General features: G+C 41.1%; 1 protein-coding gene across 5 annotated transcripts in view; it reads right to left on the minus strand.

Annotated features, from left to right (window-relative positions):
• FXR1 (FMR1 autosomal homolog 1) overlaps positions 1-23,124 on the minus strand; it is a 38,210-nt gene that overhangs the window by 12,784 nt on the left and 2,302 nt on the right. For all 5 annotated transcript variants that reach the window (XM_083442148.1, XM_083442147.1, XM_083442145.1 and 2 more), the window contains 8 exons: positions 13,578-13,630; positions 12,184-12,277; positions 10,529-10,600; positions 8,582-8,730; positions 7,546-7,639; positions 6,679-6,795; positions 6,383-6,553; positions 5,069-5,147 (listed from right to left, as the gene is read on the minus strand). In XM_083442148.1, the coding sequence (XP_083298274.1) occupies positions 5,069-5,147; positions 6,383-6,553; positions 6,679-6,795; positions 7,546-7,639; positions 8,582-8,730; positions 10,529-10,600; positions 12,184-12,277; positions 13,578-13,630 (829 nt within the window). The remainder of the gene's footprint in view (positions 1-5,068; positions 5,148-6,382; positions 6,554-6,678; positions 6,796-7,545; positions 7,640-8,581; positions 8,731-10,528; positions 10,601-12,183; positions 12,278-13,577; positions 13,631-23,124) is intronic.

Genomic DNA, 23,124 nt, shown 5'->3' on the forward strand with positions numbered 1-23,124 from the left:
CCTGATTTATCAGTTTGGAATATTGTGCCTGATAAAGTTTAATTTCTCTCAGAATCGGTTGGGACTTCGGGTTAGATCTTAACTTCTTCTCCAACTCTTTGATACTTTCCAGAATTTTATCTTTCTTTTCATTTTGCAGTCTTTTCTTTAAAGAATTCTGTTGAATCAAGAACCCTCTCATCACAGCTTTACTTGCATCCCAGATAGTTCTTTTTTCCACCGTAGTGTTCAAATTAATCTCAAAATAGTCCTTTAAAGTTTTTTGGGCCTTCTTTACAATTCTTTGGTCTCTAAACAGGCCATCATTCATCTTCCATCTAAAGGAGCCGGTTGGGATCAATGTCATATCCATTCTCAAGGCGTTATGGTCGGAGCATGTTTTAGGGCAGATTTTCACCTTCCTCACCTTAGGTGCCAGACTTCTAGTTATCCATATTTGGTCGATTCGTGTCCAAGTCAGTTGAGCTTCAGAAAAGAATGTTCCTTCTCTTCCCAAGGGGTTTCTAACTCTCCAGATGTCAACCCAGTCCATATTGTCAGTCATTTCAAAAAAGGTCTTAGGTAGTCTTCCCTCTTTAGTAATGTTCTGGTTCTGTGACTTATCCATATTTGTTGATGCGACCCCGTTCATGTCCCCCATCATGATGACGTTGTTGTAATCCAGATAATCCAGCATGGTCTCGTGCAACTTCTTATAAAAATCCGATTTACCTTCATTTGGAGCATAAATTCCTAATATCAAAATTTTTTCTCCTTGATACTGTACTTCTATTGCGAGGATTCTTCCACTTTCATCTTTAAAAAGAAATTTTGGTGAAAGGCTCTCTTTTGCATAGATCACTACACCTCTCTTTTTAACTGTATCCGATGATATAAATTCTTGACCAAGCCTTTTATTTATTAACACCTTTCTATGGAGCCTAATCACATGTGTTTCTTGTAAGCATATAATGTCCAATTGTTCCTTTTTTAAAATATGAAAAATTTTAAACCTTTTTTCAGGACTGTTACAGCCATTTATGTTCCAGCTCAAAAGCTGCAGAGACATCCTGGATAGGTCTGGTTATTCTTTCTGGGGTGGTACCTTGTTCTCCGGTCCTTGAGGATCCGAGGGGGCGGGCTCCCCTGGAAGTTCTGGCGCTGGCAATCCAAGTCCTTTGTGGAGGTCTTCTCCGTGTGCTCCCAAAAACTTGTCTCTATCTTCCACTGTTTTGATTTTGATCTTTCTCCCTCTGTAGGTAAAGGATAATCCTTGTGGAAACTCCCACCTGAAGATAATTGCGTTGCTTCTCAACAGTCTTGCCAATTCCGTGTAGTTAGATCTAAGGTCCAGCAACTGCTTAGGAATGTCCTTGTAGATTTCAATTTTCTTACCCAAAATGCCTAGTGACTTTTCGTAGTGCAGGCCCAAAATCTTGTCCCTTTCCTCCTTTGATCTCAGTGTTATCAAACAATCTCTGGGCTTCTCTGTCCTTCTGACTCTGCCAAGCCTGAAAGCAGATACGATTTTAAAGTCTTTTTCCTCTAACTTCCAAAACTTGGCAAATTCCTTAGTTAGAGATTCAATAAAATTATCTTCTTCCACCTCTGGTATTGACCGTATCCTCAAGTTGGTCTCCCTGTTTCGCAGTTCTGTCATCGAAAAGTAAATCTGATGTTCTCCAACTTGTTTGCTGAGTGGTCTTACTTCTTTCTCAAGTTCTTCCAGTCTTTGACTAGTATCTTCAGCCAGTTTACGATTTTCACCTACAGCCTCCTTTAATTCTCCAATAGACTGGGCATTCTGTGCAACTTGTCCAGTCAGCTTATTCAAGCTTTCTGTGTTCTGTTCAATTTTAGCTGTATGCAAATCAGCCTTCTTGTCCAGAGCCTCCAGTTTCTCCAAAATTTTCTCCAAGACAGAGCTACTTGTCCCTGAAGCCATATCTCCCAGGTGCAGCTCCTCTGTCTCACCCTCCCCTGCCTGTATTAGGGAGGCCGCCTCTATGTCTGGAGGCAAAGTGGAAGGCAAGGCCGGCACAGAAGATCTACGCTGTGAGGCTGCAGATAAAGTTAGAGTTGTTTGTTTGGTCCTTCCTCTTCTCCTTGCGCCACTCATTCCAAAGTTATCTGTAATCCAAGGTCAATCCAAGTTGTTCCCATGAGAAAGCAGAGTCCCAGATACAATAGTCAAACAGAGGCCGGGAAAGGGAAAGTAAAACAAAGTCACTGCTGTAAATCCAAAATCCTCTAGAGGGAGCTTAATACGTCTTCAGGGAAAAGATCAAATCCAATACGTCTTCAGGGAAAAGATCAAATCCAAGTTAAACTTATAAATTTAAATCCATGTCCATCGCCTCCACAATGTATTATTTTTAGCAGAGTAAAACTTAAAGCAAAACAGTGTTTCTTACAGTGCCTTGACTGCAACAGTTTCAAAGTATCCAGTTCCAACTCAGAATGTTTGAAAACCTGAATTCAATGTATCCAAAGTTGCAAACTGGTGTTCATCCAGGCAGCTCCAGCACCAGAGATTCTTATTTATTTTGTAATCCACTGGTGCCACAGAAGAAGGATATCAATGCACCCCCAATATGACCAGCAAAAGTCAATAGCTCAAAGTCTTTCACTCAGAAAACTGCTTTAACAGGGTGCCAGCATTTAGTTAACGCATAACTTTTTGTCTCCACTCCTCCTGCTCTTTGCTTAAAGTTCAGTATAGCGGGAGATGGGCTTCCTGCTTATCCTCACTCCGTTTTCAGCCAGATTTCAACTTTTTTAAAAAAGTTTTAAAAGTTTCAGAAAGTTCTCAAAAAGTTTCAGAAAGTTGACAAAAGTTTCAGAAAGTTTTCAATGTCCAAATTTACTCACGGGTTGTAGTTTCCAAAGTTCAGAAAAGTTGCAGGAAGAAAGGACAGCGCTGACCGGCCACAGCAACGCGGCTTCACTTCGCTGTTTGCGCAACGACCCACAGCGCCGCTACCCCCTCCGCGATCCGGAGCCCCTTACGGGGTCCCTTCAACGTTTTGGGGGCTGCTTCTGGTGCCCGCCGGGTCCCGAGACCACAGGCTTCTGCCACCTGTGGTTTTCCTGAATGGGTCTCCGCTTCGCCGTAGCGGACGACCCGTTTACAGCGAAGCTCCCTTCTCCTTACTCGGAGAAGGCAGCCATTACCGGTCGCGCCGCCTCCGGAAGTCTAAAAAAAAAATTTGATTTCTCAAGTATATCTCAAGCAATCTATCAATAGAAGTAGCTGAAAGGCTGAGAACAAAAAAAATCCCTTTACAATCTCAAAATAATTAATATAAAAATTATTTATAAATGGGTTCATTAAAAACACAATACAGTCATACCTCGGGATGAATACGCTTCAGGTTAAGCATTTTTGGGTTGTGCTCCGCAGCGACCCGGAAGTAAAGGGACACATTACTTCCGGGTTTCGCCGCTCACGCATGCGCAGACGCTGAAAATGACGTCACGTGCATGTGTGGAAGCGGCGAAACGTGACCCGTGCACGCACATGTTACATTCGCTTCAGGATGCGAACAGGGCTCTGGAACGGATCCCGTTTGCATCCAGAGGTACCACTGTACACGTTTTCTAACAATGAGGTTATTCCATGTTTCCCTCTGTTAGGGACTTTCAGAAGATTGTTGTAACATGTTTATAATCAAGCAAACACTCAGATCTGACTACTGATTACTATTTAGGAATATGGAAGAAAAAGAGGATATTTTGCCTTAACAAGTCATGTCTCTTTTCTGGGTATGAGAGGCACATTCCAAAAAAGGGAAATCCACTTCCTCAAGAGGAAGAACTTCCTGACAGTAAGAGCTGTTCGACAGTGGAATTTGCTGCCAAGGAGTGTGGTGGAGTCTCCTTCTTTGGAGGTCTTTAAGCAGAGGCTTGACAACCATATGTCAGGAGTGCTCTGATGGTGTTTCCTGCTTGGCAGGGGGTTGGACTCGATGGCCCTTGTGGTCTCTTCCAACTCTATGATTCTGTGATTCTAAGACTACAAGGCAGAAGTTGATGTTACCCAAGGAAGAGAGCTCCCTTCCCCTAATCTGGAACAGCAATTACTTGGGACACACAATTCTTAACAGGAGGAAGATCAAAAGGTCAATGAACAATGAACTGATCCAAAACCCATGGCAGATGGAATCAGAAACAGTGAGAACAAATGTTCAGTCTTACTCAAAATGACGTTTTACCATGTAGAAAAAAAACCCCTTTTCTCTCAACATCTGATGTGCACGATTAGAGGAGCATCACTCCAGTCCCATGTCACTTTCTACTAGAGCCTACTCCATGTCTAGCAGAACAATGGTTGTACTTTACACTGACCCTGTGGGGCAAGACTACAATGCTTCAAGTTATCAGAAGGCATTGTCCTCAGGTGGTAGGAAGAAGAGTGAATGAGTCCCAGGCAGCAGCTAAACGAGAACTTGGTCATGAGGAGACAAAGGGAGACAATATTTATATTCTCCCTCGGTATCACGACCAATACACCAAGGATGGCAGGCAGATGAATGAGCCCAGGAAGCGACCATAGTGTGGAGCAGCAATAGGTATCATCTGCTTAAAATTTCTCTCTCAGGAGAGAGGAGTGGAGCTGCACTTGATCACTGCCTCTGCAAGGAGATAATGAACTGAGTCACTTGAGGCTTCTTAGCTCCTTTGGCAAAAAGAGGAAGAAATTAAGAAAAATGAAAGGCTATATTTGAAGCAAAAAGAGTAGGCTGAAGAGGCACAATTGAGGGGAAGGAATGCCTACTCTTGCTTTCCAGCCTGACAGAAATTAACTGAGGGTAGGGAATCTATTTGGACTCAGTTCCCTTGGATAACATCTCCTTCAATTTCCTGCTTCCTCTTCCAAGGAAATAGCCTTCCCATGCTCCTCTAACCATAATCCAGAATACTCCATTTGTTAGTACAGCGTTGTTCTCTATATATACTCAAGTGTATCAGCCACCAAAATAGTAGGTCAGGTGTGTCATTAAAGAGTGAGGAGACATCAACATTTTCATGCTGAATAGGCAGGGGGAGGGTATTCAAGGATGTTGAAAGTTTTATCACTATTACATACCCACAAGACTCCTAGGAACCTGAATAAAGTCCTCCACAAATTCCAAATAGCTTCTAGCTTTCTTTACTGCCTCAGCACTCTGGAAAAGAACAGAAGCCATTTGTAAACACAATATATTAAAAATTAAAACCCCTTCCAACAGTTAAAACTCCTTCAGGCAATTAACATTTAGATATAAGACAGGAGATAGGTACATAAAATCTCATTTGCAACTTTAAAATGCTAAAGAAATATACACATTCATATTATTAACTGTGAGATTACGAACTGTGTGATTGGAATCTAGTGGCCTAAAATACAAGTGGAGATTTGGGGAACTTTCTGTACTATTTTTATTTTAAATTCTGATATTTCTTGGTTTTCTTCAAGTAGCCTCATGCTTCTCTACTCCTTTCTCTAATAATCAAACATTTTCAACAATTTATATACCCTTAAGCACCATGATTTCTAAAGGAATTTACAACAAGGTCAATCACAAGAGGCAGTGTTTAAGTGCACAGAAAGGGATATAAATACATGCAAAATACTGAAGGAAAGCTTCAGTGCAAGTGAAAATAAAGCAGTGACTATGAGTTTCATCATATAAACTTCCATTCAGACACAAGTAAAAACAGCCTTCTATACAGCAGCGGTTCTGACTGGGAGCTCCTTGAACCCTAGGAGGTCCAGACAACCCACCCAGGTTATTTTCAAACACAGGGATAGAAAGTTTTTTCAAAAGGTTTGAAAAACAGGGGGCCCTCAATACTTAGCTAATTGGGAACCGCTGCTATGCAGCATTCCCTTCTAGCAAATGCACAGTGTCCTTACAAAGGCTATGGAATTTTTGGAATCTTGTGCTCATCTCATTTTTATTTATTTTATTTTAAAATAGTTCCATGTCGCTTAAGGTAGCTAACAAGAAAATTACAAAATATCAACAAAAACCTAAAAACACTTCCCATACATACCAAGAAAAAGCATACTTGGCCAACTCATTAAAACCTTTTCCCACAGCAACAGCAACCCAGTCTAACCAATAAAACTTAATTCAAGAATAAGTCACTTGGAAAAGGTACGTTAGCCTTCCGAAACTACTATAGTTTGGCAGCCTGCTGCAGATCCACTGCAGGGAGTTTCCCAGCCTTTGGGGCCACAATGGAAAAGGTCTCTACCAAACTCCCTGATCCTTGGACACCAGAGGGAGGCATCTATTGCAGTTTGAGGCAGGCTGATATAGTTGCAGGCTCATGCCAAATTCAGACCACTAGGGCAAGTAAAGAAAAAAAAACGCCAAACAACTACAAAGGTAAGAAACCCCTTGTTTCCTTTTACCTCTCCATAGATCCTGAAAGTTCCGGTATCTTCCTCAAGCTCAATTGCAGTAACTCCTGGAACCTTCCTGGCTTGCTGTATATTACTACCATGTGTTCCTATTGCAAGTCCCATTAAATCTTCTCTGACAACAAATTCCTCATGAAATGCTGCTGCAAGCTGTTTTGTGCACTAGGGAGGAGGCAAAATAATTTGTTTACAACAGCAGAACTTCAAATATGAGAAGAGCTACATCAAGACTGGAATTGAGAAGGGAGGTTGAAATTGGGGGGGGAGGCAGTATGAGGACAACTCACTTCTAGATGTTTTGTTGCTTCTTCATTTCTTGACATAAGCATTATCTTCGTTCGAATGCTGCGCAAATGCATGTCACTCAGGATATTTACTCTTTTCACTGTTGCCTCACTGGCAGACTGTAGAAATAAAGTAACAATGATACAAACAGCATTTCCACTTTACGAGGCAATTTATAGCTAGAGAGCCCTCATTTTATTTAACAATTCCTTGTTACAACTGCATGTTTTGGAAAAATGTGACAGAGGTTCTTCCGTTACTCAGAAGAACATCAAGGAATGCTTGTTGTTTTTGGTTTTTGAAACAAGGTCAGCAAACATTTATTTTCGTCACTGGATCAAAATGGTGTGATGGATATTGTTTGGGATAGCCTGACCTACTATCGGCAGAAAGCAATGCCCATACCGATGCATCAGCTGCGGCAGGAAATGTGGATGGGGGTGTACACAAAGTTATGCAAGGTATCTTGGCACACGCACCCTTCAGCCTGACCCAGCTGTCTTGTATTGCAATATGCACAGAAGTGTCAAAGGCAAAATAGTAAAGCCTGGGCATTAGCTTGCATGAGATCCTCTGCCTACTGGTTCTGCCCACAACTTTCTACCCTGGAATCTCTAAAGCAAATTTCTCACTCACAAGCAGAAAGCTTCTCAATATACCCAAGTAACAAGGTATCTTGGAGAACTAAGCTGTGCTTAGAACAGACTCATTTGAAACAATAGGCATTGATTTCGATGGACCTACTCTGAATACAAAGCTGGAGATAACCTTCAGTCTTCAATCTTTTTTTTCTCCCTCATACACAATCGTAACATTAGCCAAAAAGTAAACTCACACAGTGATCAAACCAAACAGAAAATATACCTTACCAGTACTATTAGCTGAGCAGTTTCAGCCTGGTAAAAAATTCTGCAGGCTCCTACAGCTTTCTTAAAATCCTTATGGGCACTTTCATTAGCACACCTAGAAAAATCAATTTATACATTAATTCAGGTGGCAGTTTTATCAACAAAACATGCTGCTGTATAAAACTGCAATACTCGAGGCAAAGCATTCAAAAGCATGGAAAAAAATCCAATACCTTTGTACAAGTGAGTGCAGGACACAGATATGGTGATATTCCTGTTATGTAATTTCCTCTTCCTTGAATGCTGAAGCTTGTGAGACTGGTGATCCATCTTTACCCACCAAACTAATGACCATTAATAAAAAATGAAACTCCTACTTGAAACCCAGTCGCCTGTTGCTAGGGTCCCTTCCTATTTCTTCCTCTTCATGCCTCTCAGCAATTGCCACAATAAAAATCTAGTCTATGGCCTTTGAATTTCTCACCCACTTCTCCCTGCTACAGGCATACATCGCTCTATTGCACTTCACAGATATTGCTCCTTAAGAGGACACAGGTGCAGCTGCAGGCAGCCTGGCCACATCCAGGGGAAAGAAGTCCCCCAACTGCTGCCACCCTTCTGGCCACAAGAGTGGAGCTGGCTAGGGCTGGAGTCAGGGGGGCCTGGCTTAATACACCATAGTGTAAACATAACTTTTATATGCACTGGGAAACCAAACAAATTGTGTGACTCGTTTTATTGCGGTGGTCTGAACCAAACCCACAATCTCTGAGGTATGCCTGTACTGAGAAAATCCTGCTGCATGTCTAGGCCTTCCTATCCATCTGTCTTTCTTAAAGATTCAGTAAAACAGAGTCACAGCGTCATCTAATGCATGTCTACTTGGAGGTAAATCCTACTGAGTATAATGGGAACTATTCCCATATTTCATCTTTCCAAGACTTCAGATGATTTTTTTTTTATTTCAAAAAAAAAAATCAGCTTTAGGTTGTTTAAAAGAAAACCAATTTTTAGATAAAAGATAGCAATATAATGAAATTTTAGAGTAGTCACTCACGCTTCTCTTAGATCTTCAGGAACTTCTACTGCACACTTGAAGAACGTGTTCTTGTTAACAGGTTTGTTTTGATTCACAGGCCGAAGTCGTTCGAATGTCACTATTTCATTGTAAGTGGCATCACAGGCAGCATACTCAATGACGTAGAACTAAGGACAGATTAGAATTATTTTTTAAAAAACAATCTAAAGGGCACACATTTGCCCCCCGAAGACCTCTAAATTTATTGGACCCAAAAATATGCAGAAATACTCATAGCAGTTTATCATCTCCATAGTGTATCATCCTCAAAAAACACATGCCTCAGCTTTGTTGATATACTGCATTTTATAGGGACGCGGGTGGCGCTGTGGGTAAAAGCCTCAGCGCCTAGGGCTTGCCGATCGAAAGGTCGGCGGTTCGAATCCCCGCGGCGGGGTGCGCTCCCGTTGCTCAGTCCCAGCGCCTGCCAACCTAGCAGTTCGAAAGCACTCCCGGGTGCAAGTAGATAAATAGGGACCGCTTACTGGGGGGAAGGTAAACGGCGTTTCTGTGTGCTGCACTGGCTCGCCAGATGCAGCTTGTCACGCTGGCCACGTGACCCGGAAGTGTCTTCGGACAGCGCTGGCCCCCGGCCTCTTAAGTGAGATGGGCGCACAACCCTAGAGTCTGTCAAGACTGGCCCGTACGGGCAGGGGTACCTTTGCCTTTACCTTTTATCACAGCCCTCCAATGTAAGGGTGGCATACATCAACAATAAGGTTTAAGTTGGGCTAAAGTGTGCAGCTGGACGAAAGTCGTCCAATGGGCTTCCTTGATACGGGGGGGGGGGGGGGGATTTGAACCCAGGTCTCACCTGGGTGTAAAACTCAGCCTTTATACTACATGAGAAACAGGAGCATGGGGTTTCTGAAGCCCTAAATATAAGGAAGCAAAATGCATTATCCACCTTTGTCAACCTGGTATCTTCCAGATGTTTTTGAACCACAACCCCCATCAGCCGCAGTCAGCACAGCTGTTGTAGTCCAAAACATCTTAAACGCACCAGGTTGACAAAGACTGTGTTATAGGAACAAAAAGGTGTAACATTGGGAAATGAACTGTTATGGAAAACAGAGTACCCTGGGGTGCCTTGAATGATGCTCAGGGCAACACTGGACTCTTTCGCTCTTTCCTTCCCTCCCTCCTCTGATGCCCTCTTGCATCTCTGCTTCCCTAGGGTTTGCACAGCTGGCTATTGCAGCAGCCCTGGCTGTAAGCTGTGCAGGCAAATGGGGCCTCTGGGAGGCACACCTCTTTGGGGCAGGGGGTGGGTAAGCTCAGAGACCAGGGTCGGTAGCAACGGCTGCCCAGAGGACTCCCAAGCAGAGGGGGGAGGAGAGGAGGGAACACTCCACAAGGGAGGGTGTTCAAAAAAGGGTAAGAGGCTGCCAAGCTCTGCAGGCAAGGGGGGACGTAATTGAGCTCCTGTGCCTCACAGGGGTGCCGCAGAAAGAATGTAGTTGGTTAAGGGAGTCGTGGACTCAAAAAGATTGAAAACCTCTGAGTTAGAGGGCTGCATTCAACTAAGGCATACTCAGAGCAGGTTCACTGAAACCCATGGACTTAAAAGTAACAAATCCATTGATTTCAATAGGTCTTCTCTCGAGTATGACTTAGCTGGACGCAACCCAAAGAGCACTAAATAGTTAGCATGATAAATATTTGAATCATCCTCTTTGCCTTTGCCATTCCACCACCCTCAGGAAGCAAATCTTTCAGCAAATTTAAATAAGAATACTCAATCCCATCCATTTTGGGGAGTGTATGTAAATAGGTTACTAGACTTGCATACCGTAGTTTATTTTTTGGAGTGCTCTTGTTTATAACGTCCTACACAGAGGTTTAAAACTTTCTTAGGTTTAATGCTTTCTTTAGATGTTTCCTCATGAAGTTTGCTTACAATTCCCAAGTTTTACTCCTACTTACCTCCCCTTTCATCATTCGAACTTTTGCTAGCCACCATCCACAAGGCTCTTGCTCATTCGCTCGTGAATACACCTGGGGGGAGGGGAATCATACAGCATATTTAAACCATATTGATTAGAATATCTTTCAATCTTCACAAACTAGCACTACCCAGATTCATTTCAATGATGTTTGTAGACAGCCAACAAAATCATGGCTACTGAAAGCTGGATTTTCTTTTTCTGTGTACACCAGAATTACAAGTATCAATACAAATACAGGCATAAACTATTCTAAAAGTAAATTCTTTCCCTTAATATAAAATTTAAGATAATCTTGTCTGTCTTCATATCTTTATATAAAACAGAGCAATGGTTCTCAAACATTCTACTCGCAAGGCTCAAATGACACGGCTGAAAATTGTATAGGCCTATCAATCACAAAATGGCAGCACAGGGATGAAGCCAATTACAAAATGGTGGCAGATGGATAAAGAGCTTGGCATAATCTGCTGGCAACAATTTTCTACTGGTGTCCAATTCATCTTTGGAAATAGGTAAAGATGTAAAATTTCCAGAAATTTTGAAGTCATGCCAGGCGGGGGGAGGAGATAGTTTTTTTTTTTCAGAGGAAACACAAATTTTGGGGGAAACTGAAAAATACCCAGTATTTATTTTTAAAGCAGCATTTACAGATCAAAAGTACATTTTTTACTTTAGGAACATAACATGTATTGTGTATGACTTTATCGTAAAATACCATATTTGTTATATTGGAGGTAGAGTTTAGTCAAACAACAATTACAAATTGAATTTACTTTTTAAAATGTGTTACAATTGGAGCTACAAACTACTGAACTGTAAGGAACCTAGAATCTCTTTGGTATTGTCAGTTATTAGTAAAACAAAGAAAATTATTAAGTATTCTCAAAATCACTGCATCTCCTCAGTTCTCCACATTGTCATGCAGACACAAAACCGTGTCATGCTGAAACAAAGAATGGTTTCAAATTGGATAGGGGACCGCATGTTGAGATTCCTGCATTGCAGGGGACTGGACTTCCTACTCTACAATTCTGTGGTTCTATGTCTATGAGCCATAAGAATAGCTGAGAAAAGGGTTGGAGGGGAGACTAAATTTAATGCAGTATTCATAGGATCAGTTTCATTTTCTGAACTATCGCAATCAGTTTCTGTTTCTTCATATTTGTCATTATGTGATGACAAATTTGAGGCATAGACAAGCATGACACAGAACAGAAACAGATCCACCAACCATGGCAACAAGAGGAAGCCCTGAATCCTCCTCCCTTCTTTGGTGACAATGCAGTGCCTCCTAGAGGAATAAATGCACCTTGCTGTTGCATTTGAGAGTTGTGTCCTGTGTGTCTAATTCAGAACTTGTTTGTCCTCACTATACATGGTCTTCCCAAAAAGTATGTTACATAGCTTTCATGAAGAATACATTCTACTTGGTAATAACAACATGCAGACTGACTCCTGACAGCTGTGTAGCTACTGGAAAGAGGGGACTTCTTTAATTTATAGCCATGGCACAAGTGACCAAGCATTGCTGTGAAAATTCCATTCATTTTGACATGATTGGTATTAAGGGTTTAACTTGACCAACAGTACCTCTAAAAATACAAGTCACTGCCCATCACTGGATGAACTCACCTCCACTTCATCTCCTTCACCAATTTCTTTCTTGATATCAGGTGGTGGTGGTAATCTTACTTCAATGAAGGGAACTTGACGTTCTGGTTGCCAGCTGAAAGTTTCAAATTACATCACAGTCAGTAAGAAAAGGTAACCCTGGTTCACAGTTGTAATTTTAAATTGATTACAGTGGTACCCCGCAAGACGAATGCCTTGCAAGACGAAAAACTCGCTAGACGAAAGGGTTTTCCGGTTTCTGAGTTGCTTTGCAAGACGGATTTTCCTATGGGCTTGCTTCGCAAGACGAAAACGTCTTGAGCCTTTTTTTTTTTAAACCGCCAATGCATTCCTATGGGAAACCGTCAATACACATTGGTGCTTTGCAAGACGAAAAAAACTCGCAGAACGAAAAAACTCGCAGAACGAATTAATTTCGTCTTGCGGGGCACCACTGTATTTAAATACTAATATTGGACACAAATGGAATACTGTCCACACTAATATTAAACAGAGAACCTGAATATTCAAAAGCCAACAACATTTTTGTTAGATTGCTTAACAACACACACTTATATTAACCATCCGTTACTCAAATGGTACTCTCTATCCTAAACTATGATGCAAATGATTATGAGCAAGCTGTGGTGAGCCTTGGCTTTATGCGCTCTCCCACTCTCTCATCCTTTGCAGATGAGAAGAGAGCAAACATTTCTGCTTTCACTTTAGAATAAACTAGAGTTCCATATTACATATGAATACTGGGAACTGTGGTTTGTTCTTACCAAGGTTGGCCAAAAAAATAGGTTCCAATATCAGTTTTACCCTGCTTTAAACAAACAACACTTCTGTGGTATATACAGTGAGGGGGGAAATGGACAAATTTAGCAGGGGATCAAATATCTTTTCCCCTCACTGTAGATATTCAGCATTGTAATTTGTTCTAAAATGAAAGTGGAAGGTCTCTCTCAAGTATTAGGGTCGTGGGGAAAGGAAGAACACAAGACTGAGACTTGTTGCAGTTTGCTCCCAATCACCTAAACCAGGACAGTGACAGCCAGAGGAGAGGGAAATGTTCTCTTCTAATTTATAGAAGGATCTCTGCCTTAAGTCACAGGGAGGCAGCCAACAGAGTGGCTATTTACCAGCCTCCCCATTGTCAACACAGTAAGATCAGATGTATTTCTATTTAAACCCGTTTCAATTTACTATAGTTGCCAAGACTACAGGACTACTGTGGCTCCAAGAACTTAGCAACAACATTTAAGTGTGTTCTTTCTATTTTACATTCAACTGTATTTGTAGTCAAGTTCCTGCGCTTTGTCTCCATAGTGAACTATGTGTTATGCATTTCTGGGGGATGGCATATCATGTAACTAAATAAAGGGAGTAATATTTTTCAACATAGTACGTACTTATTTTCAAACACAACTGTGAGTGAATCCTCATGAACATCTTTGATGAATCCCTAGAATAAAGTATAAAAATTGTTAAATACTGTTATCAAGAATGATTTTTTTTCTTTTGCAAAATGGCACCTCCCTCCCATTAGAATGGTAATTTTAAACGGGAACAATTTTTAAGAAAAAACACAACATGGGTAAATATGCCAAAGACTGCATACAAAAGAGATACTTAATGGTTTGCAGTAGCTTTAAGGAAAAATTGATATTCGTCAATCGTATTATAGAACTATTCAGCTTATAACTATTCTAATATTTACTTCTAAGTAAGAAGGAACAAATATACAGTGGTACCTCAGAGGCTGAACGGAATCCGTTCTGGAAGTCTGTTAGACTTCCAAAATGTTCGGAAACCAAGGCGTGGCTTCCAATTGGCTGCAAGAAGCTCCTGCAGCCAATTGCAAGCACCAGAAGCCGCGTCAGACATTCCAAAGAACATTCGCAAACCGGAACACTCACTTCCGGGTTTGCAGCGTTTGGGAGCCAAAACGTTTGGCTCACAAGGCGTTTGGGATCCAAGGTACGGCCGTAGTAAAAATTAATAAAGGGTTCACTGAGTTTATTAGTAATCTCATCTTCAGCTACAACACTCAAAGGCTAATTAATTTTGGCCAAAGTATAATATTACAAGAGAAATACTGCTATTATTGTGCAGTTAGCACACCACAGATTACAACATCAGAACTAAGTTAAGGAAACATTCCACTTTTCCTTTCAGGAAAGAAAACTGCTACAGTGATAAGTGATGGCAATTCTAGCTAAATTAAGAGTCCCAGCCACATCGGCAAAGTTTCAAGTTTACTTAAAGAATTACTGAAACCACCAGTCAACAAATTGTGTTGTCAACAACTATTTCTATCAGTCAGGAAGAGCATGGGAACATGCCCGAGAACACCCAATGTGTTTTTCTCCTGCCATTGAGGAAGTGCAATCTGCCCTCCCCTTCCCACGAAGAAATGAAGGAGGATACAAATAATTAATTTTCCACAAATCCAAGTTGCTGCATATCTCTTTTTAGAAATTAAACATTGTCCCAGCTCAGTAGCAAATAGTCCATACATAACTAGAGAACACAGAGCATAAACTCCCTTTTCCCAAAAATCCTGAGTTTTTCCCAACTCCTGTCCAGCAGCTCTTCACAATGATAATACTTCTCCCAATCAAACTCTCTTGACATAGATGAGCTCTTCATTCTGTTCATCCACTTCATCAACAAAGGGCTTCATTTTTGCCAGAGAAGAGAATAGCAGGAATCTGCTTTCAGCATCAAGCTAAAAGGCTGCTAGTTTTCCCTCCACTCAAGTAATCCACTTCAAGTTTTCTGGCAGCCTAACTCAGCTGCTGTAATGCAACCTCCTTTTCACAACTCCATCTCCTGCTGCTGTGCTAACAGCTGATCCTACAATCTCAAGTCCATTGACTTTGCCTTAAGCATGTTTCATTCTACACAGGATTGAGCTGTAAGCCTCACAATACATAGCTCAGGCCCCAGGGGCGTTCTTATTCACCAGAATGGAAATCATCCATGCCTTCAAATTCATGGAGGAAAAGGCTGTATCAGTGACTACTAGCCAGGATAGATATGCTCTGCCTCCACAGACTCAGGTCGTACTTGCTGGTTGGCCACTGTGAAAAGAGGATGCTGAACTAGATGGTCATTGGTCCATCACAGCAGGCTGTTCTTATGTTATTAACTACAGTGGCTACATTCACATGTCATGTTAAGTCAAACCTTGGCTTAGCATGAATGCACTAGTTCCCAAGAAATAGGTTTCAGCTAATCTGCTCCTCCACTGCATAAAACAGAAGCAAAAGCTTGCAAACTCCTTCTCATGACCACACCAGAAAAATGTGGAAACTTGAGGCTCACCTAGGCTTATTTCTACAGTGCTGAACGCTACAGTCTGAAGAAGCCCCCTGAGAACCAAGAAGTGTTTCACAGTGGACTATGCTGTAAAATACAACATGTCAATCTTAAAATTATACAAAAACTATAGAGCTTAAAAAGAAGAAGAAAAAAGCAGACTCACAAAGAAAGAAGGAAAAATGTAGCTATCACTGATGCCACCAGAGCACTAAGCAGCAGAACAGGGTCCAAGAGAACATAATGCTATGGATCTTGTCCACAGGCAGTATTAAAAACTCAGATATATAATCTAATCGGCAAATGACACCTTAAACCTACATTGCAGTCACCACAGTATAATGCCTAGGTAGTGTTGGATTTTTTTGTGGTGGACATTATTGTTATTATTAATTTCATTTCTATACAGATTTATATTTTAAAGAACAAATCTCATGACTGTTTGAAGAACAAATCTCAAGCCACTGCACCAAGAGAGCCTTGAACCTGTTACAGATGCAATCCATCATCTCGTCTCAGTACTGGATTTCCTCAAAATCCCCTAAGTTTTTAGCTTTGTTGTTGCATCCCAATACTTCAGCCTACAAGTTGCCAACTTTAATATAGTTGCATGTGCTAAAGTTCCACTGAAACCTATGAGATTTAAATGAATGGAGCTTTGATCAGCTTGTGAACTTCCAAGGACAATTCAGGTAGCCACTGCTGGAAGACAAAATGCTAGATAAGGGGTCAGCAACCTTTTTCAGCCATGGGCTGGTCCACTGTCCCTCAGACCTTGTGGGGGGCTGGACTATATTGGGGGGGGGGGAATGAACAAATTCCTATGCCCCACAAAAAACCCAGAGATGCATTTTAAATAAAAGGACACATTCTACCCATGTAAAAACACACTGATTCCCGGACCGTCCACGGGCCGGATTGAGAAGGCGACTGGGCCGCATCTGGCCCCCGGGCCTTAGGTTGCCTACCCCTGTGCTAGACAACATTTATGATGTTCATACAGCTCTTAAACATTCACCTTTGTTTCTGGTCTAACCACCCCATTATCACCCTGCCTCTCACACCTCTCTCCTTGACAAATTATTCAGGTTTGTCAACATCAACAAAAATCCCAATGCCAAAATTCAAGCATCTTACATATCCATTCAACAAGAGCAAAAAGGATAGTCACAAATGCAGCCCTCATATGCCCTATACAGTGGTACCTCGGGTTAAGAACTTAATTCGTTCCGGAGGTCCGTTCTTAACCTGAAACTGTTCTTCACCTGAAGCACCACTTTAGCTAATGGGGCCTCCTGTTGCCGCCACGCCGCTGGAGCACGATTTCTGTTCTCATCCTGAAGCAAAGTTCTTAACCAGAGGTAATATTTCTGGGTTAGCAGAGTCTGTAACCTGAAGCGTATGTAAACTGAAGTGTATGCAACCTGAGGTACCACTGTAGTTTGAAGCTATGGAATGTAAGATATTCCACATATTCGGGACAAATTAAAAAATAGCCCCTCTCAAGCCCTCTGCTCATGCTAAATGGATGGAGGACAACCACAAATAACGACTGACTAGTAAGCCCAGCCAACATTTGTAGATGCCAGTTTGACAACCCCGGTGTACTGAGATTCAACAAGACCTTGTTAAGAACAGAGCAAGTAAACTTAGAATTCAGGGATTTGGAGGGATTTCAAATACACAGTCAAAATCACAGGCTGAAAATAACTTTGCTTCCTCATTTCTTGCTACATTACACGTTTAGAGCTTTCTATTTCTACCTTTAACCAAACCACTAGTGTTCCCTGGGCTGATGTTTCCGTTTGCTTCATAAATTCTGGAGGGGGGGAAGTGAATGGGAGGAATATGTATCAGGTTCAACTGCCAGCCTGGTTAAGACTCCTGTCTAAAACCCTGCAGAGCTGCTATCAAGTTAGTGTCAGCATACTGAGCTAGACAGACCAATGGCTAGACTCGGTATAAGGCAGTTTCCTGTGTTCCTTTGTGGTATGGTGATTAAGAGTGTTGGACTAGGAGCTGGGAAATCAGGATTCAAATCTTCACTCACATATGAAGGTCACCAGTCACTGCCTCTCAGCCTAACCTACCTCACAGGGTTGTTGTGAAGATAAAATGAGATGGAGAAAACAATGCATAGGACCTTGAACTCCGTGGGGAAAGGTGAAATATAAATGTAATAAATAAATAAAGTTATAATAAACTTACAAGTATGGGTTCAACTTAGTTATTTGTAATTTGATTCTATGACCTTGATGTGCACACACCAGTAAACTTTAGAATCTAAATCAAAGCTCCAACGACGACTCTCAAAGTTTGTTTGTGTCACTGGTATATTGGTGTATCAAAGGAAATACTGGACCATAACTGAGCAAATGCGGGGCGGGGGGAATACTGGATCAATACTGAGCAAATGGGGGGGGGGTGTCAGGGGAAACTGTGTCCTTCAAGACCCACAATAAATTCAAACATGCATAACTGGGAAGTTATAGCTATAGAACTGTTCATCATGCTTCACATTGCTAGTTTGAAAACACCCCTGCAATGAGCATCACATAAAAAAGGGGTTTGATCTATTCACGCAAGTGTGCACTGAAACAGGCTCCTCATATGATACTGTAATTTCCACATAAGAACTATACTATCTCATTTATGCACATCTGATCACTTTATGATGAAACATGAAGCATGCCAAGTTTCTCAAATAAAAACAAGTGTATGAATTCTATACTGATCAAGAATCAGTATAGAATGAAATTTGTACTATGTTGTACTTGGCAGGAGTTCAACCAACATAAAAGCTTTAATGATCTGAACAACGAAGAATTTGACAGTTTATTTCAGGAATGGAAAGGCTTTGCCCTTCAGATGTTGTTGGATTCCTCTTCCCATCACCATTAGCCTTGATCAGTGGTGTCCAAACTTTTTTCAGAGGGCCAAATTTGATGAAGTAAAGGGTCATGAGGGCCGACCAAAGGGCCAACCAAAGTTGGTGACCTTTTCTTAGGATTGAAGTTGTTGAGGTTTTGAACAGCGGGCCAGATTAGGCCTCCAAAACAGACTTTAGTCAATAGTCATGGATAATGGGAGTTGTAGTCCAACATCATCTATAGGGCCACAGGTTCCTGATCCCTGGTTTAGCAGATTCATTTTATCAGAAGTCAATGTCACATCACAAAGTCATAGATATATTGAGACCATTATTTTGAAAACCTCTCCATTTCTCTGAATATGTTTCTAGGGCTGTCCAGAAAACTATTCTTATTATGCTACTTTGTACACTGGGATTTCAAACTGATTTTTCAAAATCATAATACACCCAAAGGAAAAAATAGTGTTGTACAGTGGCATAACACGAAATAAAATATTTAACTTCCTATTTTCTCAAGAGCCTCTACTATCAAAACCAGATAACCTAAAATAAGCTTACAGCTATGCAACTTGCCAGTGACTATAAGATAGCCAAGTAAAGCTCAATCCAAAAGAGATATGACTCATGGGCAGCAGAAAGTAAAAAGTACTGGTAAAGAACAAATACAGCTCAAAGTAACCACTGGAAGCAGATATTAAAGCATAGTTCCAAAATTGCAAAAATCTATGTATCATTTGAACTTGACAAAAATTTTGTGCCTTCTTCCATTGAGTATGACACTGTCCAGTTTCTAACCTGCACTAATTTAACAATGGCTAGTGCAATGCAAGCTATTTCATTGCAAAGTTCTTCTGAAATTGTAAACATCATCCAATATTAACACTGGATTTCCCATAACATTTTTGGCAAAAGTTTGTTCTAAAACTCTGATTTCACAATTCTTGACAAAAATAGTCAGTCCTTTGTTGTTGGCATCTGTCTATACAATGGAAAAAGGTGTAAACTCAAACTGTTGAGAGATTTACACCACCTGCTGTGGCTGTTGAGAATGATATGGCAGAGACATATTTTACTGCAGCTGGGGCAGATGAAGGCATCTGATTGTACTGCTACAGGCACATCATGGTATGTCTTCCCTCTGCACTCCTCCTTGCAAGTCATTCCTCCTTTGGTCACTACTGTGGTATACAACCTGACTGTTCGCCTCCAGGCACTGTGGTCTTCTGCAAGGGATTCAAGTTTGCAGACCTCTTTGTAATGCAGAGAAGGTACTCATGAGAGAGGAATTAATACTGGCTTTCAGCATTTCTGTCCTGGGGCTTTACCACATGCCTGAGAGTTGATGGTGTTCTTCAGTTCATCCAGGGAGGGAGGGAAATCCAGCTCTTCCAAGAAAGGCAGAGTCTGGATGCTATCAATTGCTTTGTTGGAAACCATGTTTTCCTGGGAGTACAGTTATTGATAGTGCTCTGCCCATCACTTTATCTCCCAACAAGGTTTTCAGCGGTGCAGTTTTCCTGCCTGTTGGTCCAAAGGCTGTCTTCATGCCTTCAAAATTACATCTTGTGATGCTTGCCACACTAAGAAAGGCAAGAATTGCTAAATAATGTGCCAATATAAAAACACTACTAAAGGTAATTTTCTGGAAACAGAGTAAAATATTCCCCAAGGATCTCAGTAGCTTGTAAATGATTATAAACTGACCACTGTACACAGAGGAAAAACCTGAAAAGTACTGATATTCAATCTGACTTCGGAAGAGTACATAAGAAAAGCCTTGCTGGATTATATCAGAGGGCTTTCTAGTCCAGCGCTGCTTCCCATAATGATCAAACAAATGCCTATAGAAAGTCCACAAGATGGATGTTGAGGGCAACAGCCCTCTATTGCAATTGTTCAATAGCAACTGGTATACTGGAGGCAGTATACAAACATAACTAGTAGCCACTGAAAGGCTTAACTTGACTAGAATTTGGCCAGTCCCATTTTAAATCCTTCTTAAATTGAAGTTGATGCTAGTGTTACCAGTCAATTTTAACAATAGTAGCACCACAGAGATTTCAGTGCGCAGGCATACCAATTCTTGAAAGTACCAATGGCAGTGTTAGAAACTCATATATATATATAAGCTAGGCGCCAAATGGGTTAAAGTTGCCAAAAAGGAATGCCCAGTTGCCATTTTTGGAGCAGACAGCTCAAAAGTCATATTTTGCAATACGACTTTTTGGTTCCTAAAGCTCATTCTGATTGTGAAGATAAAACAGGCTTCCTCAACCCCGGCCCTCCAGATGTTTTTTGAGACTACAATTCCCATCATCCCTGACCACTGCTCCTGCTAGCTAGGGATCATGGGAGTTGTAGGCCAAAAACATCTGGAGGGCCGAGGTTGTGGAAATCTGAGATAAACTATAACTGACAGAATTCTACAGGACGTTTTCCTAGTGTATGAAAGCAGTCCAGATCCGAGGATCCCCCAGGCATGCACCTCCAGATGGTGGAGACGTCAGGCGCCATCCTGGCATCTTCACTTGGTTGCAAGTGGTTGATAGCAGGTGCAAAATGCGCCTGGCACCTGGTGAGTTTCGAATGCTGGTGCCAAGTTATTGCTACAGGGTTTCTAAAGCTAGCTTCAATTTGAAATCAAAAGTACCTGCATCAACTGAAAAAGTAAGTCAGCCTTTTTTTAATAATGGGAGACCAGACCACACCAGATTAAAAATAAATAAATAGCAACCATCTTTAACTGGAAATAAGTAACTGTTGATAGCTTCCATATCCATAAACTATATTTCTGGTTATTTATTCATTGTTATAACAGGTGGGAAACTTGTGATATGAAGTATCAGATGTTGTCAGATCCCCCAATTCTCATCACTCCAGCCAGCATGACCAAAGGTCAGGGATGATGGGGGATGTGGTCCAGTAACGCCTGAATAGCCACAGGTTTCACAGCCATGTATTAGGTCATGAACAAATCAAGCCCCATATGGCAGCTTACTAATAACGGATATATTTTAAAAAATTCATCCATCTGAGCGCTCTGAAGCAATTATTGTCCAACAGGTATTGTTGGACTACAAATCTCATTGTCTCCAATTACTGGCACACTGACTAGGGCTGATGGGAGTCAGGAACCTAACAATATCTAAAGAGCTACAAGTTGCCCATCCGTGTTGTAGATAAACATGCTGGGTGAGGGAATCTTAACTAGCCATAATTTTGAAACAAGAATCTAAAAGCAAGTATAGTCACATGGATTTTGCATTCTGTCAATATATCCTCCCTGAGTTATTCAGGAAATTAAAACAGGATGGCCTGCATTCAAATGGAGGATTGGGAATTATTTTTGTGTCACTATATATATATATAGAGAGAGAGAGAGAGAGAGAGAGACAGAGAATCACTAGCCAATATACGGTAAATCACAAAAAAGAAATCCAAGAGTAAGTTAAACATTTCCAGATTTGCTAACAACTCCACAAATGCTAAAATGCGATGTCTTAAATGCCCTGGAAATCCTGGCTTTACATTAGCAGCAACTAGGCCCAAGCAATGTTCAATTTTAAAATGGTGCTGTGATCCATGATAATAACCATATATGCCTGGTATGTGACTGCCTGAAGCAATTATCACTGATTAAATTCAGTCTCAGTGAGACCTTGTATTACTTTTACCACCAACAAGGAGTTCCAACTATTATTGCCAGTAGGTTGGTTTTATTTAAATCACAGACTTACCATTCTGAAAACAACACTTTCCTCCTCCTTCCATCTGCACACATGAAAAAGCAGAATAGAAAACTGACTTCTTCAAAAATAAACGCTTGTGCTAGCTGAGCGAGGAAGCTTCAAGGCCAAACGGATTCAGCAAAGTATAAACATAATTTCATCACATGTACATACTGAAGTTGAACAAAATTTTCAAAATGCTGAATGAAAAACTTTCACTTAACATGGCACTAAACTTGAACATTCTAACCTTCTTACATATAAACTGATGTTGTCAAATCACATCTCTCATCAAGCCTGCAATTGCTGTCTTTGAAAAGTCATCCACGTATCACAAAAGCGAATTCCAAATTTTTACTATGACTTTGCATTTGAAAATATCTTAAGATATGCCTTTCAACACTCCCGGAGTCACAAAACTAAAGTAAGGCACGGGTATGTTGCACAAGGTCATAAAGAAATAAAATGGCAGGCAAAATACTTCTCAGAAATTCCTGACACCACTAACCAGTAAAAAGGCCCTACTGAGAAAATATATAAATTTTAGAACAAATGAACTGCCTAAATGAGAGCCAGTGTGGTGTAGTGGTTAAGAGCGGTAGACTGGTAACCTGGTGAACCGGGTTCGATTCCCCGCTCCTCCACATGTAGCTGCTGGGTGGCCTTGGGCCAGTCACACTTCTCTGACGTCTCTCAGCCCCACTCACCTCACAGAGTGTTTGTTGTGGGGGAGGAAGGGAAAGGAGAATGTTAGCCGCTTTGAGACTTCTTAGGGTAGTGATAAAGCGGGATATCAAATCCAAACTCTTCTTCTTCTTCTTCTTCTATATTCTGATATATTTGTAAAGCTTATACAAGACTTTAACTTTCTTTATTCCACAGATGAAGAGTAGGATCCATGTTGATAAGTATATGAATTCAAGTACAAAATGCAAATGTGGTGTAATTAGTTTCAAAACTTTATTACAAGGGAGTCCCCCTCACCTTAGGTTTTACAAAATTGCCATTGGTATTGCATGGAATGTCAACTAGCAA

This window comes from Podarcis tiliguerta (genome assembly GCF_965153285.1).
Source record: "Podarcis tiliguerta genome assembly, chromosome: 5".
NCBI classification, from domain to species: domain Eukaryota; kingdom Metazoa; phylum Chordata; class Lepidosauria; order Squamata; family Lacertidae; genus Podarcis; species Podarcis tiliguerta.